The sequence below is a fragment of the Carassius auratus genome, unplaced genomic scaffold, assembly GCF_003368295.1.
Source record: "Carassius auratus strain Wakin unplaced genomic scaffold, ASM336829v1 scaf_tig00217030, whole genome shotgun sequence".
Taxonomy (NCBI): domain Eukaryota; kingdom Metazoa; phylum Chordata; class Actinopteri; order Cypriniformes; family Cyprinidae; genus Carassius; species Carassius auratus.
Genome location: NW_020528862.1, coordinates 36,920 through 54,473, shown reverse-complemented (window position 1 = coordinate 54,473; position 17,554 = coordinate 36,920). Strand labels below are relative to the sequence as shown.

Below are 17,554 nucleotides of genomic sequence, written 5' to 3'. Positions count from 1 at the left end.
TAAGTAAAATAACACTTCCTATTTTCTTTGCCTCTTCTTCACTAAATTCTTGAAGAACATACTTTCTTTTCAGTTGACTGGGGAAGTACAGTTTGGATAATACATTTCTGAAAAACTTATTTGTTAATTGTTTGCTCTTTAAATTTTTACCTTCAGTACATGATGGATAGCATAGGTGTAACTTAGTTTTTGGTGGCTTGTGGTAAAATAATGTAGTAAATAATGAAAGGACACGATTGTTTTGTATGTGTATGCCTTTAGCATTTGTTATATAATGTTAAAAAGGTCATATGAGGTGGTTGTTTTCATATTTAAATTTTTCATTCACTTCCAGGGATAGGATTGGCATGGAAGATGCAGCACTCTTTACATTTTAAATTTATGTTGCCACCCTAGAAGTCAAAGTCTTTTTACATGTGACATTAACATGTACATATTTATTTTTTCTATTTTGTTTGTTCTGTTATTCTATTGTTTTACTTTTTGTTTCAGATCAAATGTATATCAAGTGTTATCCATCCTCATAACACCTCCACAAATAGAGACTGGAACTTCTGAGCACCATCACCATCTGCTATGGGACTGTCATAGGTGAATGATGCAGTACTATTCTGTGTTGAATTTACAAAACGTCAGTACACAGACATAGTTTTTGTTCCAGTTTTGCTGTGCTCATGTCTTCTTTGTGTCCCCAGCCCAGCAATCAGATGCATCAGAACAACAAAGCACAACTGTGGTGGCCCAGGCACCTTCAGCAACAAGTAAATTGCTTTAACTTTAATGATAATGAAATGTCAGTATTGTAATTAAACTTGACCCATCTGACGTAATTGTTCATGCCAGAGATTTAACAACACTGTCAGTCAGGAGCATATTTAACAGGAGCCACACTCAACTGGCTTGATGGTGACTTCAGTAAGTGTGGTTGACCCTCTTGTTTTTGTTGCTATAATAATTAGGCTAAGTAAACTCCCTCTCTTCCATTTCCCTAACATGAAAACTTGACTGAAACATGAAAATGATACTTAAACGGTGCAGTGAAGATATTTAAAGAAACACTATCACTATCTAAAGTACAGAAAGCCTACATCATCTCTAGGTGCAGTCACCTACAGCGCAGCCAGCTTCACAAAGACTGTGGGGCTGGTCACCAGGAAAATGGACAACAGGGAGTGCTTTTGGGGTTTTACTCCTCAAATGATCACCCTGGCTACTGTAGCTGGGATTGCTTCACAGAAGATGGAGGTCTTGAAGAGTAAAGTGTGCGTGCGTGCGCACACATTGTGTTTTTACTGTAACATTATGGTCACTTGCAGTTAATTTGTTTTTAGTGTAGTGTAAGATGTGTTAATTATTATTATTACTCAAAAACCATTAAACTTCTAAATTGTGGAAGTTATTCTTCATTATGTTACTGTGGTTATTTTGTATATGTTTATTATTTCGATTAAAATACAAAATTCAACAAACAAATTCTGGTTGAGGTATTATTTTAAATAATTTATTTAATATTTCATTATTTTTTCACTGCTAAATATTACAAACATAGGGTTAACTTTCTAAAATGTATGGAATGTTACATTGTCAGTTGTACATTGGTAAAACAAACATGAACAAAAGGCAGAAGCCCTAAAAATATGGATTGTGGATGTCGGTAATGCAAATTGCTGAGGGAAATAAAAAAAAAAAAATTGCTGTCGTGTCATAAACCGTGAAAGATTAGTATATTATTATTTTTATTATTTCTACTAGGTAAAAGTAACAACGATAAAAGTACAGGACATATGAACATTACGTACAAAGAGGTGACATAACTTGCAAAGCACCCCTTATACATGTATATAACAAGTAATAATATAAAACGAAAGTTTGGTGGAGTTGACGTATTTTCGTTCTTGAATGGAGCTCCACTCGCCGCCATGGAGGTGACGTAATTCTACGGAAAGTGTTGCCCGGTCCAACATGGCGGCCGCATCATTAGTGGAGGCGACGTAATTCCACGGAAAGTATGGCCCGGTCCAACATGGCGGCGGCGTCGCTAGTGGAGGTGACGTATTTCCGCTCTTGAGTGGAGCTCCACTCGCCCATATGTCTGCAGCCAGACCCTCTTGAGTCTGTAAGCCTCCAACCGTCTTTTCTTCTTCAGTGGTTTTACCGGTGGATTTACTGGACTAAGATGGTCACAGCGCCTCCTACAGTTCGAGAAGTGCTAATCTCTCTGAGTCAGAACGACTGCGTGTTAGTAGATATTCTGTCTGCACCTGCTTTTCTCATTTAAATAAAAACCGCATATTTACTTTCAGTGTACACCGTCATGCTTGCAAAGTCCAAAATGCACAATTACGTTTTTGGAAGATTGTTACTTTCACATAGACTGCTAAGTAAATGACATTGTCAAGGTCCAGAAAAGTATGAAAGACATCGTCAGAACAGTCCATCTGCCATCAGTGGTTACTGTCTGTGTATAGCTCAGTCTTTGGCAGATATTTTCAACTCCAGTCCTTGCACCAACAAACTTTTCCTCCCAGATGATTCGTTTCTACCAAGTAAATCTCTTAACTTACACAGCAGCATAAATACTCTTGAAGAACAGTGATGAAATGGATAGTTTAACCATGGCTCTCTCTTGATTAAAAGAAACCGGTCCAGCAATGAAAAAGCAGAGTGTATTTACCAGACTCTCCTTCATGCATTTCAACACATAAAACATGCATTATGAAACCTAGGTGATCATATTATTGTAGTATTTTATTTTTAGTATTTTTAATAGTTCTGTCGTGTTTAACATCAAATCATTGCTTTACTCTGTCAAACATGACATTATATACAGAACTTGGATCAGTTCACAGCATTAAAAAAGTTCACTCAGTAAGAACTCAATGAACACTTTCATGACGAGCCAAACAAGTTTATCCCCAGATTGACTGATGAAAGTCATTCTGATGATTCTGGAGCAGTTTGTTCTTTAGCGTGTTTGTTCTGGTGGGTCTGAAAACTACCTAAATAAGCGAATCTCTCGCCGCAGATGGAGCAGGAGTAAGGTTTCTCTCCTGTATGAACTCGCTGATGGACCTTAAGGACGTCTAATCGAGCAAACGTCTTTTCACACTGTGAGCATTTAAACGGTCTTTCTCCAGTATGAGTCCTTTTGTGGTTTCGAAATGTGCCATGTTTACCGAAACTCTTCCCACAGATGCTGCAGTGATATGGTTTTTCTCCGGTGTGGACTCGCTTATGAAATATAAAATGAGACGGATTTGAAAAGCTCTTCCCGCAGTAGGAGCACAGATATGGTTTCTCTCCAGTGTGTGTCCTCTCGTGAATGTTCAAACTATTAATATGACGGAATTGTTTGTCGCAGTGTTTGCACTGAAGCAGTTTCTCATCAGAATGGATTTTCTGGTGTGACTTTAGAGAGCCTGAGTCTGTGAAGGTTTTCCCACATTCACTGCACTGATACGGTCTCTCATTGGTGTGAACACGGACATGTCTCTTAAGATGTGGTCCGTGATTGAATCTTCTCTCGCAGTGTGGACAGTTGTAAGGTCTTTCTCCCGTGTGGATTCGCTTATGAATATCAAGATTTCCTTTGGTGCTGAAATACTTGTCACATTCGCTGCAGTGGAAAGACTTTTCACCGTGACAGTTCAAGTGAACTTTTAGACTAGAACGAATGAAAAAAACCTTGCCGCACTGTTCACAGTGAAACTCCTTCTTCCCGTTGTGCTCTTTTGAATGAAGTCTCTTCTCTTCTGCGGTAGGAAAGCTGATGTTGCATCTCCTACATCTAAAGCTTTTCTGTTCTGTGTGTTTTCTCTCGTGTCTCTTTAAATGGCCCTCTGAACTCAGTGTTTTTCCACAGGTGCTGCAGGAGAAACTCTTGACCGTCAGCTGCTCTTTTGATGTTAAGTCTGTCTCTTCATCAGAAGATGTACAGACTTTATCATCTGAAATGAACAAAATGGTTATCAATTCTGGGTTTTAAAATATATATTTGTTTGTCACTCAAGAAACATACAGAAATTCAGAACATCAGTCTAACATCTAGGAGTAAACAATTTACATTTACATTTAATCATTTAGCAGACGCTTTTATCCAAAGCGACTTACAAATGAGAACAATAGAAGCAGTCAGGTCAACAAGAGAACAACAACAACAGAATACAAGTGCCATGACAAGTCTAGTATAGAACGCATAGCCAGGTATGTTTTTTTGTTTTGTTTTTTTATTAAATTAAAAAGACGAAAAGTACTGGTGTTAGTAGGTTAAGTGTAGGCGAAAAAGATGAGTCTTTAGATGTTTCTTGAAAATGAGTAAAGACTCAGCTGTACGAATTGAGATTGGGAGGTCACTCCACCAGCTGGGCACAGTCCAGGAAAAGGTCAGTGAGAGTGATTTTGAACTTCTTTGGGATGGCACCACAAGGTGTTGTTCACTTGCAGAGCGCAAACTTCTGGAGGGCACATAGGATTTAACCAGTGAGTTTAGGTAAGTTGGTGCCGTGCCAGTGGTCGTCTTGTAGGCAAGCATCAGTACCTTGAATTTGATGCGAGCGGCCACTGGTAGCCAGTGTAACCTGATGAGGAGAGGAGTAACATGAGCTTTTTTGGCTCATTGAAGACAACCCTCGCTGCTGCATTCTGGATCATTTGCAGAGGCTTGACAGTACATGCAGGAAGGCCCGCCAGGAGAGCATTACAATAGTCCAGTCTGGAGAGAACAAGAGCTTGGACAAGAAGTTGGGTTGCTTGCTCTGACAGGAAGGGTCTAATCTTCCTAATGTTGTATAAGGCAAACCTGCAGGACCGGGTCGTTGTAGCAAATTGGCCAGTGTTTATATATATATATATATAAACACTCACAGACTTTTTAAAAATAGAATTAGAATAGTGAGTGCTAAAGTTAGAGGGTCAAATAAAAATTGAAGAGATGGGTTTTAAGCCGATTCTTGAAGCTGGCTAAGGACTCAGCTGCTCGGATTGAGTTGGGGAGGTCATTCCACCAGGAGAGAACATTTAATTTAAAAGTCCGTAAAAGAGACTTTGTGCTTCTTTGGGATGGCACAATCAAGCAATGTTCACTTGCAGAACGCAAGCTCCTAGAGGGTACATAAGTCTGAAGTAATGAATTTAGGTAAATGGGTGCAGAGCCAGTGGTAGTTTTGAAGGCAAACATCAATGCCTTGAATGTTATGCGAGCAGCCATTGGTAGCCAGTGCAAATTGATAAACAGAGGTGTGACGTGTATTTTTTTTCGCCTCATTAAATGTAATCTTGCTGCCACGTTCTGGATTAATTGTAAAGGTTTGATAAAACTAGCTGGAAGACCTGCCAAGAGAGCATTGGAATAGTCCAGCCTGGACAGAACAAGAGCCTCAACAAGGAGTTGTGCAGCATGATCCGAAAGAAAGGGCTTGATCTTCTTGGTGTTGAATAAAGCAAATCTGCAGGATCGGACAGTTTTAGCAATGTGGTCTGAGAAAGTCAGCTGATCATCAATCATAACTCCAAGGTTTCTGGCTGTTTTTGAAAGAGTTATGGTTGATGTGCCTAACTTGATGTTGAAATTGTGATGAAACGTTGAGTTTGCTGGAATCACAAGCAGTTCTGTCTTGGCAAGGTTGAGTTGAAGGTGATGGACCATCATCCATGAATAAATGTCTGTTAGACAAGCTGAGATGCGAATAGCTACCGTCGGATCATCAGGATGGAATGAGAGGTAGAGTTGAGTGTCATCAGCATAGCAGTGATATGAAAAGCCATGTTTCTGAATGACAGAACCTAATGATGCCATGTAGACAGAGAAGAGAAGTGGTCCAAGAACTGAGCCCTGAGGCACCCCAGTAGTTAGTTGTTGTGACTTGGACACCTCACCTCTCCAAGATACTTTGAAGGAGCTATCTGATAGGTAAGGCTCAAACCACTGAAGTGTGGCTCCTGAGATGCCCTTTGCCAGTAGGGTTGATAGGAGGATCTGGTGGTTAACAGTGTCAAAAGCAGCGGACAGATCAAGCAGGATAAGTACTGAAGATTTGTATTCCGTTCATGCCAGTCTTAGGACTTCAACAACTGAGAGCAAGGCAGTCTCAGTTGAATCTCCACTTCTGAAGCCAGATTGGTTGCTGTCAATGAGGTTGTTCCAAAGAGAAATGCAGAGACTTGGTTGAACACAGCTCGTTCAAGTGTTTTTGCAATGAAAGGAAGAAGGGAAACTGGTCTGTAGTTCTCTAAAAGAGATGGGTTGAGGGTGGGATTGTTAAGTAGTGGAGTTATACGAGCCTGTCTAAATGATGAGGGAAAATGAGAAATTATTGGAGAGTGCTGCAGGTGTAGCAGTGTCCTCTGGTTTGATCCAGGTCTCTGTTAGGGCCATGAGATTAAGCTTTGAACGACTAATAATAGAAATAATGAAATCGGCTTTGTTTACAACAGACTGGCAATTCCAGAGACCAATAGAAAAAGCAAGTAGAGTATTAGCAGACATAGGCAAAGTGTGCAGGTTGTTAAGATTGCGCTGTCTACATTGTGTGATGTGTGGTTCGCTAGTGGTAGTGATAGTAGGGATCTGGAAACACATAGTAAGAATTTGTTATAAACAAAAAACAACTGAAACCGCAATGAAACAAGGAGAAGGAAAAAGAGAAAACCAAAACGATACTTATATTCCCTGCCGGTGCCTCTGTCTGGTGGAGTCACACGGTAGAGTCGATGGTCTTTACACTCTTCGGTCTTCACACGAGGAGGGCTAAACTGGAAGGCTGCCGCGACTGCTGCCGCAGTATACTAACCATTTTTTTATACCCGACAAAACGGAAATTGAATTCAGCTGAACGCACTTTACTGGTTATCACAACAAAGGTCTAAGCAAGCGCATGACACAGCAAATCTGGCTCACTTAAAAAACACATTTCAGAGATCAATATAGAAAGAATATATTGAAAAAAAAAATACTGTCAAAAAAATAAAATACTGTCATCTCAGAAAAGGAAGAAACAAACCAGGAGGAATTAAATCTTCATCATCCTCCCCATTATTCTCCTCCTCCTCCTCTTCCTCATCAGTGTGATGTTGTTGCAAATATACGTTCTGAAAATATTTCTGTGTATTTTGGTGCAGCGTGACCTATCCCAAACATCTCCCTAAACCTGCTCTCAAACCTCATTATGCCATGAGTACAATCCAAAAACCATGTGGAGCTGCCACCTTAAGCTTGAAGAAACTCCAAATCAGCAGGTAAAACCATTTGTGGATACACCAGTTAGAATAACAAATTAAAGGAAGAAACACACCTGGAGGAATGAAATCTTCATCATCATCATCTTCCTCCCCATTATTCTCAGCACAATCATCATCATCCTCCCCATTATTCTCATCCTCCCCATTATTCTCCTCCTCCTCTTCCTCATCAGTGTGTTGTTGTTGTTGTTTCTCTGCGGTGGTTTCTTCTCCTCTGCTCTCGATCAGGTTCCTGCAGTCCACCAGTTTGACGGAGCACATCTTCAGCGGCGTCTGCAGCATCTGCTGTGCTCCAGCGTTACAGTCAGAGGTTTGATCAGTGGATTCATGATCCTGAGCGTCAGTATAACAGAGTAAAGTGAGGCTGAGCTCTGAGTCCTGTGTGTCTCTGGATCTCTGATCTCTGACGCTCCAGACTGAATCCTGAGCTTCTGTCCCATCAGTCTCACGCACCCAAACCTGCTCCACATCCTGACAAACACAATCAGTAATATATCTAGTGAGAGTATGATTAACAATAAGACATTGATTCACACAACTATCAGTCCATATTAGCAGCTACAGATGAAATGAAGATCTGTTCAAACCTCTCTGTTCAGTTTGTCTCCTCTTTCTCTCAGCTTTGCCTCCAGTGAAGCCACCGCTTTCTTCAGCTGACAGATTTCTGTGATGAAATCCTCAATATCCAGCATGGACAGATCAGTTCCTACTGATTTACAGCAGAGCACATCCACCTGCGCTTTCATGATCAACATCTGAACACAAACACTTGGTGATAAAATACACATTTACGATGGACTGATCAAATCCAAAATCAAAGTTGTAAACTAAGCACATTTTAAGATTGTGCCCATTTCCAAGGATTCAAGCCTCCAGAACTGAAAAATAAACATTGTTCTAATCTATCGCTATTTTCTTATTATGATTAGGAATGATTTGGCGAAAAAAAGAGTAAATAACAAAGTTAGACAGAAACGCAAAAATATAAAGTATTAATTAAATACACACCAGAGCGCTCCAACCTTCTTTCTTCGGTGGTTTCACCGGTGAACTAAATATCGTCAGAGCGCCTCCTACCGTACCAACGAAGGAGTGAGACAATAACAAGCGCTCAAGGTCTGGGTAAGTTAGTTGAAACTCATGTCTTTGTCTTATCTCATTCAAAAATGCCCTTTAATTCTAGTGACGAATTCTCACTAATTTATTCAAAACTACATTTAGGTATGATCTTATTTCTTACTCAGATGTGTGTAGAGGTTGTGGCTCCAGCACACACGGAGGCGCTATGAGGCTCTTCGGCGAGAGGAAACAAACCATAGAACGAACGAGAGAAGAAGAGATAACCGTTTGAACCCTCAACCGGTGCGTGTTTTTAGCATTTTACACCATTTACCACAGTTGTATTTATTTGTTTGTTCTATTTATATCATTGATCTCTTTCTGGGATTGTCGGTTTTGTCCATTTATTGGTTTGATTATGAAAATTAAGCCATACCCCCTTTTTTATCGTTATTTTGTGCCGAACGCTAAATGGCTTCATTAAAAGCACCCTCAGACTGTTAAAGTTTTTAATGAAGATTGCTCATCATACAATATTCTTGCTTAACGCGCAAAAATTAAACGAAACACTTGCTTAACGCGCAAAAATTAAACGAAACAAACGCCTAAACACATTTCTCCAAAGTCAAATTTATGTATAGATCAGCCCTGCTATCGTTGATGAACGTAAACAATCATTTTGAGGCTAAATCAGTGTAATTTCATTATAAATGCATCTTGTAATGATCATGACGTGTTTGTGTTCAGATGTTGATCATGAAAGCGCAGGTGGATGTGGTCTGCTGTAAATCAGTAGGAACTGATCTGTCCATGCTGGATATTGAGGATTTCATCACAGAAATCTGTCAGCTGAAGAAAGAGGTGGCTTCACTGGAGGCAAAGCTGAGAGAAAGAGGAGACAAACTGAACAGAGAGGTTTGAACAGATCTTCATTACATCTTTAGCTGCTAATATGGACTGATTGTTGTGTGAATCAATGTCTTATTGTTAATCATACTCTCACTAGATATATTACTGATTGTGTTTGTCAGGATGTGGAGCAGGTTTGGGTGCGTGAGACTGATGGGACAGAAGCTCAGGATTCAGTCTGGAGCGTCAGAGATCAGAGATCCAGAGACACACAGGACTCAGAGCTCAGCCTCACTTTACTCTGTTATACTGACGCTCAGGATCATGAATCCACTGATCAAACCTCTGACTGTAACGCTGGAGAACAGCAGATGCTGCAGACGCCGCTGAAGATGTGCTCCGTCAAACTGGTGGACTGCAGGAACCTGATCGAGAGCAGAGGAGAAGAAACCACCGCAGAGGAACAACAACAACACTCTGATGAGGAAGAGGAGGAGGAGGAGGAGGAGGAGAATAATGGGGAGGATGATGAAGATTGTGCTGAGAATAATGGGGAGGAAGATGATGATGATGAAGATTTCATTCCTCCAGGTGTGTTTCTTCCTTTAATTTGTTATTCTAACTGGTGTATCAACAAATGGTTTTACCTGCTGATTTGAAGTTTCTTCAAGCTTAAGTTGGCAGCTCCACAAATGTTTTTTGGCTTGTACTCATGGCATAATGAGGTTTGAGAGCAGGTTTAGGGAGATGTTTGGGATAGGTCACGCTGCACCAATATACAGAGAAATATTTTCAGAACTTATATTTGCTTTTATGTTTTTTTGTGTTTGAAACTTGGGGACATGCAACTCAAAGTTAATAGAATTATTACTATGTTCCTCCCAGATGAAAACACCAGCTCATTTTCTGATCAAGAAACGGCCTCAACATCCAAAAAACAACTGAAGTCCAAGAGTTTCTCCTGCAGCATCTGTGGGAAAACATTCACCAATAAGGGAAATTTAGTGAAGCATGAGAGAAGACACACAGAACCGAAAGACTACAAGTGTAAGAGATGCAATATCAGCTTTCCTACCTTAAAAGAAAGAATAAATCATTCAAAGGACCACTGCGTGAAGAAGGAGTTTCGCTGTGAACTGTGTGGGAAGGTTTCTTCCTCGTCTGGTAATCTGAAAATTCACATGAAGACGCACACTGGTGAAAAGCCTTTTCACTGCAGCGAATGCAACAAGAATCTCAGCACCAAACAATCTCTTATCAATCATAAGCGAATCCACACGGGGGAGAAACCATACAAGTGTCCTCAGTGTGAGAAAAGATTCAGAGATTGCTCCCATTTCAAGTCTCACATGCGTTCGCACGCCAGCGAGAGACCGTATCAGTGCAGCGAATGTGGGAAAACCTTTAAGCATCCCATTTGTCTAATATCACACCAAAAATTACACTCTGAGAAAATGCACCAATGCAAACACTGTGACAAACGATTCCGTCAAATTTCTCAGCTGAAATGCCATGAGAGGATGCACTCTGGCGAGAGACCATACCTGTGCGCCGACTGCGGGAAGAGCTTCTCCGATCCAACTCATTTCAAAGTCCATCAGAGAATCCACACGGGAGAAAAACCATACCAATGTAGTGTTTGTGGGAAGAGATTCCGTCAAAACACTAACCTACTGAAGCACAAGAGGACTCATACTGGAGAAAGACCGTTCAAGTGTTCCCAATGTGACAAGATGTTTGCTCGATCAGACGTCCTTAGGGTCCATCAGCGAGTTCATACAGGAGAGAAACCTTACTCCTGCTCCATCTGCGGCGAGAGATTCGCTTATTTAGGTAGTTTTCAGAGCCATCAGAACAAACACGCTAAAGAACAAACTGCTCCAGAATCATCAGAGTGACTTTAATCAGTCAAACTGGAAACAGGACTCGTTCAGCTCATCCTGAAATTGTATATTGAGTTTTTAAGGGATAGCTCCCCCAAAAATGTAAATTCTGTCATTAATCACTCACCTTCGTGTCGTTCCAATCCTGTTAGACCTTTGTATATCTTTTGAACACAGATTAAGATATTTCTGATGCATGCAGAGAGCTCCCTGATCCTCCATAGATCGCAAGAATCCTTACATGATCAAGTGGCATGAAGAGCTTTAAAATATTAAGTATCACATACATAACTTATCCGTTATGCAATACTCTCCAAAATGTCTCTGTAGGGTGTCGCAGAGGAGACAAATTGTCAAATAAAGTCGGTATTTCTGTTTTCTTTGTGCTCAAACAATATTGTTGTAGCTTTATATAGTTATGGTTTAACCATTGATGTCACATGGATTATTTTAAGGATCTCCTTGCTATGTTTCTAAACCTTGATCGTGTAAGGACACTTGCTGTCTATGGAGGATCAGAGAGCTCTCGGTATGCATCAAAAATATCTTAATTTGTGTTCCGAAGATAAACGACAGATTTATGGGATTGGAACGACACGAAGGCGAGTAATTCATGACAAGAGTTACATTTTTTGGGTGAACTATCCCTTAAATGCCAGTAGGAGGCAGAGTCCCATTGAGTTTTCATGTGATTTGGGATTAGAGATGGACTGAATGTTGAAGGCTGTGACTGTAGTCATGTTTGATTATTGACTATTCAAAAGTAGTTGGGTATTTTCATTTTTTTAATCAACTTAATAATTTTGAGATATTATCTTTTATATGCACTGAGAAAGAAATAATGGGGGGTCATTGATAAATGTAATAAATTGCATGTAATAATGTGTTGACATCCTGAACATGTACTGTATTGTTTTGGATATGGCACACTCAAGCCCTGGAAACAAGGTAATAATGTCTTATTATTATACGACCAGAATTAAGCAAATATGGGTCTGTAAAATGTGTATGTGAATTAGAATCACATAATTAAGCTTTATACACACGCAAAACATGTATGGGGAAGGTTGGATTTATTGTTAAACAGGGATGTTGCATTGAATGTTTTGCATTGCTAATTCCATTTACAATGGATTAGATGGAACATAATAAAATGAATATCTGTTTTTATGTAATAGTCTTGCTGGTTATTATTTATAGACGAACAACTGTTGTTCATTCTTAAATCAGTTGAGGATGAGTCATTTGTATTAGGGAAGAAGGGACACCTTGTGGTTGGAGTATTTCACAAACTGGTGATAGAGTCTGAAGAAACAACGAGGCGACGTCTCACTTGAGACGAGGAGGATTGCAACAGTATCGGAATGTTTTTCTAGTTTTTAGGAAATGTGAAGAACCTGTATGTATTCCTTTGAGCTTGTCCTGTAGGCAGAAACGGGGTCTACAAGTGCTATTGAAAGATCTAAAGACCTTCAGGACGTGAAACAGTAGTCAGCTAGAGACTGGTTTTCTTTGGGAATTCCTTCAAAAAGCCTACAGAAATACATAGATAAAACATACTGTTAACGCTTTCCTAAGATGTTGCTGAAATGGACATTTCTTTTGGGTGAGTAGATTTAGTTTTATTCTGTTCACGTGTGTGGTGAATGTTTTTGTGTCATACTGAAGTGGGATTAGTAGCCAGACTTCTGGGAATATGTGTGTCAGAGACCGTAAGAGCGTTATATGTGTGTGTTTGTTTTAAAGAGTATTCTCGTCCATTTCCGTTGTGAGTAATCTTAAACCAGAGATACGCGAAAGCGTGTACTGTACCAAAGTATCGCGTTCATTGTGCACCAACACGACACACACTCGCAAACAAAGCCATTGATAATAAGCATGATATCGTCCTATGAGGAAATTTGAGGAGTTATGGAAATTATGAGGAGTTTGTTTTTCTCCATAAAAAGTGACCTACACACACGCATCCAGTACTGTCCAGACACACCTACAGATAATTTTTTGTCAGATGTGCCGTTTCCTAGGTCTTATCATAAATCGCTTTAAAGTCCCCCTTCTTTGAAAGGAATGGAAGCCAGTGCAAACATGTCCCTCACAAAAAGGCATCTGTCTGAAGAGGAATACAGTCTCCAGCATGCTGCGTCGATTATTTCTGACTCGTCACAGAAGCAGTGTGGCTTGTATTCAAACTGTAGTCCTTTTTAAAAATCTTTCTTTAAATGTGCAAAATGCAATTTAGAAGAATAAGAGCTTATGTAAATATGACCGTTTATGATTACAGCCATAGGAAGGTTCAGCAATCCCTCGTAGTTTGTCAAAGTAGCACTCATAGTTTCAATTTCACGATAGCAATCATGATGTACAGATTTGATCTTAAACTGATTAAGTCTTAAACTGTAGAAGTTGGCTAAGTTTAGCGAACATTAACAACACCCACATGGAAAAATACTATAGGAATTTATAGTAAATAGTGTTTTTCAACCTTACTATAGAGAAATACTTGAATTGATTTGTAATCCTATAGTTGCTGTGATAATAGAACCATACTAATATAAATAAATTACCCAATAGTGTACTAAGATTTCTACAGTTGTAGGGTATTCTATGCTAAAATATACTACAGTTTACTGTACTGGGGCGTAGCCATCTTTTCAGAAGTGAGGGGGACAGAAAACACACACACACACACATATATATTTGCTGCCATTACAATATAATATAAATTTTCCTTCAGAAATCATTCTTAATATGCTGAATTCTTAGTATTCTTTGATGAATAGAATGATCCACAGATCAGCATTTATTTGAAATAGAAAGCTTTTGCAACATTATACACTACATCATTTAAAAGCTTTGAGTCAGTATAATTTTTATTTTTTGGGGAAAAAAAATGGAAATTAATACTTTTATTTAGCAAGGATCCTTTAAATTGATCAAAAGTGATGATAAAGTCATCATTTTACAAGAGATTTATATTTCAGATAAATGCTGCTCTTTGGAACTGTCTGTTCATCAAAGAAACCTGAAAAACGTCTACTCAGCTGTTTTCAACATTATCATAATACGTTTTTTTTTTTTTTTTTTTTTCTTAGCAGCAAATCAGAATATCAGAATTATTTCTTAAGGATCGTGTGACTGGAGTAATGAATTTATTCTATACGAACACACTTGTCCGAAAAAGTGCGGGGGACGAAGTTCCATGATGATAAAAGTGGGGGGCACATTGTCCCCCGCGTAATCTACGTCCCTGTTTATCGGTTCACTAATGCTAGTTTGCTGTAGCATTAATTAACAAAATGTAAATACTATAATATATACCATATATTACACTTTACTATAGTAAGGTTCAAAAACACTATAGTATTTACTATAAATTACTAAAGTATTTTTTTTTCATGTGGGAAATTTGGCAAAAATCAGCAATATGCTAAACATATTACAGTTTGGTGGGGCTCTCTGCTTCTCTTTTTTTTGTAAGATTAAAATCCTTTCAACCACACAAAATAGGTTAAGTATTCACTTCTAAAATAATTTATCCAGAAGAGAATATAAATGAGTGAGGCGATTAAAAGCAATAACCTTAACTTTTTAATATTGAGGACCTGCAAAATCTTCATTTGATGAATCTACGATTTGACTGCAAATTGCATGCACATTCAATGATGTTATACAGCCATATTTTAATATCAAATTTTTAAAACAGTAAGTCATTTTACATCTTTATTTTACATTGTTTTTCTGTCACCTCCAGGTCTCTTTCTGCCGTCATGCAGTGGATGTGCGAGTGGATATACATTTGTTAAAAGGAAATGTGTTGGTAATTATGACTTTATTTAAGAATAATGTTGTTTGAATAGTAAACGTCTGTATCCCAGATTGTACACACATGTCTGTAAGATGTTTGTTAAAGTTCTCTTGATCTGGAAAGCATCTGTCTAGAAACATCTTTCAGATGTCAGTTTTACATACATTCTAAATCAGGGCATGATTAATGAGGATAGATCACCTATTCAGTTGATCGATTAATGGCTAAGTACATTTGTAAAGGACTCTTACCAATCAATCTCTTGTTCTCCTTATGTTTCTATATGTGTGTATAACACAATTCAGCAGCAAATGAAGACTGAAGCCAGGATGTGGTTTTCCAAAAAATCTTTACTCCAATTTCAGTTTAATAGGAAATAACTAAAGTCACATAAATCACTATTTACAAAACTAACTTACATCACATTATTCACTTGCATTACACTGCTCCTTTAAATTACACCGCTCCTTTACATTACACTGCTCCTTTAAATTACACTGCTTCCTTACATTACACTGCTCCTTTACATTACACTGCTTTCTTACATTACACTGCTCCTTTACATTACACTGCTCCCTTTACATTACACTGCTTCCTTACATTACACTGCTCCTTTACATTACACTGCTTTCTTACATTACACTGCTCCTTTACATTACACTGCTTCCTTTACATTACACTGCTTCCTTACATTACACTGCTCCTTTACATTACACTGCTTTCTTACATTACACTGCTCCTTTACATTACACTGCTCCCTTTACATTACACTGCTTCCTTACATTACACTGCTCCTTTACATTACAATGCTCCTTTACATTACACTGCTTTATTACATTACACTGCTTCCTTACATTACACTGCTCCTTTACATTACACTGCTTCCTTACATTACACTGCTTCCTTATATTACACTGCTTCCCTTACATTACATTGCTTCCTTATATTACACTGCTCCTTTACATTACACTGCTCCTTTACATTACACTGCTCCTTTACATTACACTGCTCCTTTACATCACACTGCTTCCTTTACATTACACTGTTCCTTTACATTACACTGCTTCCTTACATTACACTGCTCCTTTACATTACACTGCTCCCTTACATTACACTGCTCCCTTACATTACACTGCTCCTTTACATTACACTGCTCCTTTACATTACACTGCTCCCTTACATTACACTGCTCCCTTACATTACACTGCTCCCTTACATTACACTGCTTCTTTACATTACACTGCTTCCTTTACATTACACTGCTTCCTTTACATTACACTGCTCCTTTACATTACACTGCTTTCTTGCATTACACTGCTCCCTTACATTACATTGCTCCTTTTCATTATACTGCTTCCTTTACATTACACTGCTTTCTTGCATTACACTGCTCCCTTACATTACATTGCTCCTTTTCATTATACTGCTTCCTTTACATTACACTGCTTCCTTTACATTACACTCCGTCCTTAAATTAGATTGCTTACTTGCATTACTACAATATTACCTGATAAGGAAAGAGAGAGGAGGAGATAGACAGAGGGAGAAATAGAGGGAGAGAGGGCAAGGCCCCGAGAAGAGAGTTCCAGCAAAGGAAAGACTCAGCAAGGAACAGCTAGAAGAAAGAAAATAACCAGAGCAACATTTACAGTCTTCTGTTATCCCTTCCTTGACCATGTGATTAAAACCCAAATGTGAGACATTAAAACAGTCCATTTCAAATGACTCTTACAAGTCAGTCCTTTTTAGTGAATAAAAAAGGACACTGCACTACGATTAAAGCAATTCAAATACCAGAGAGCAGATAGAATTAACTTTGGGATACCGGCATCTAAATTAGGTCAATTTGAATTAGAGATCAACAACGCTGATTGGGATATTATATTACAGATAAATGAGAGGAACTTTTGTTGCACTTCCTTAACTGAAGCTGTAACTAACTTGGTAAACAAATATTATATTCCTTTGAAATGCTCAAGGAAAAATTTATCATTACCATGGTTAAACAGTGATATTCGTAATCTTATAAAATAAAAAAGAGACCAAGCTTTAATAACTGCATTATTTTCTAAATTAAATACAGATCGTTTAATCTATAAAGGTCTCCGAAACAAAGTAGTACAAGAATTACAGAAGTCAAAAGTATCACATTATAATAATATAATATATATAATATAATATAAATAATAGAGAGTGCCAAAGGTCAAAGTACAGCCCTATGGAAACAATTAAATAATTTAACGAATAATAAGCAGCAAACAATCAAAGAGTTACAAATAGATGAAAAAGTAATTGATGATAAAGGTTCTCTAGCATATTAGTTTAATAAATACTTTATAAGTTGAGTAGATGAATTGGCTCAAAATTTTAAACCAGTGTTATTAAATAATAAAGTGGAGGATGAGCTACCAAATTAATTTTTTATTACGGAGATTTGAAGAAAATAGAATAACTGAAATTGAAAAGCTTGTACCGAATTCAACAGTAAAAGATGTTTACAATTTAGATATTAATTTAATAAAAATAAATAGCACCATAATGATAGCTCCGTTAACTCATCTGACAAATGTATCAATTAGATACTGTATTTTCCCTAACACATGGAAAAAAGGCTGTAGTTACATCAAACTTTAAATCAGGGGATACAAGCCTGATTTCAAATTATCGAGCAATATCAATCTTGCCGGATTTGTCAAAGATTTTGGAGAAGGTTGTAGCTGAA

General features: G+C 38.3%; 3 protein-coding genes across 5 annotated transcripts in view; 2 read left to right on the top strand and 1 right to left on the bottom strand.

Annotated features, from left to right (window-relative positions):
• Window positions 1–2,915: 2,915 nt before the first annotated feature.
• Window positions 2,916–8,302, bottom strand: LOC113099769 (zinc finger protein 883-like). Its single transcript, XM_026264716.1, has 4 exons — window positions 8,245–8,302; window positions 7,824–7,991; window positions 7,290–7,707; window positions 2,916–3,947 (listed from the first exon to the last, which is right to left on the bottom strand). Exons 2-4 carry the CDS (start codon window positions 7,989–7,991, stop codon window positions 2,935–2,937), a joined length of 1,599 nt encoding a protein of 532 aa, XP_026120501.1. The 5' UTR covers window positions 8,245–8,302; the 3' UTR covers window positions 2,916–2,934.
• Window positions 8,303–8,523: 221 nt separating this feature from the next.
• Window positions 8,524–12,197, top strand: LOC113099768 (zinc finger protein 501-like). Its single transcript, XM_026264715.1, has 5 exons — window positions 8,524–8,598; window positions 9,043–9,210; window positions 9,327–9,593; window positions 9,669–9,735; window positions 10,030–12,197. Exons 2-5 carry the CDS (start codon window positions 9,043–9,045, stop codon window positions 11,040–11,042), a joined length of 1,515 nt encoding a protein of 504 aa, XP_026120500.1. The 5' UTR covers window positions 8,524–8,598; the 3' UTR covers window positions 11,043–12,197.
• Window positions 12,198–12,325: 128 nt separating this feature from the next.
• Window positions 12,326–17,554, top strand: part of LOC113099766 (adhesion G protein-coupled receptor E1-like) — a 35,354-nt gene continuing 30,125 nt past the window's right edge. For all 3 annotated transcript variants that reach the window (XM_026264712.1, XM_026264713.1, XM_026264714.1), the window contains exons 1-2: window positions 12,326–12,633; window positions 14,779–14,844. In XM_026264712.1, the coding sequence (XP_026120497.1) occupies window positions 12,606–12,633; window positions 14,779–14,844 (94 nt within the window). In that variant the 5' untranslated portion in view covers window positions 12,326–12,605. The remainder of the gene's footprint in view (window positions 12,634–14,778; window positions 14,845–17,554) is intronic.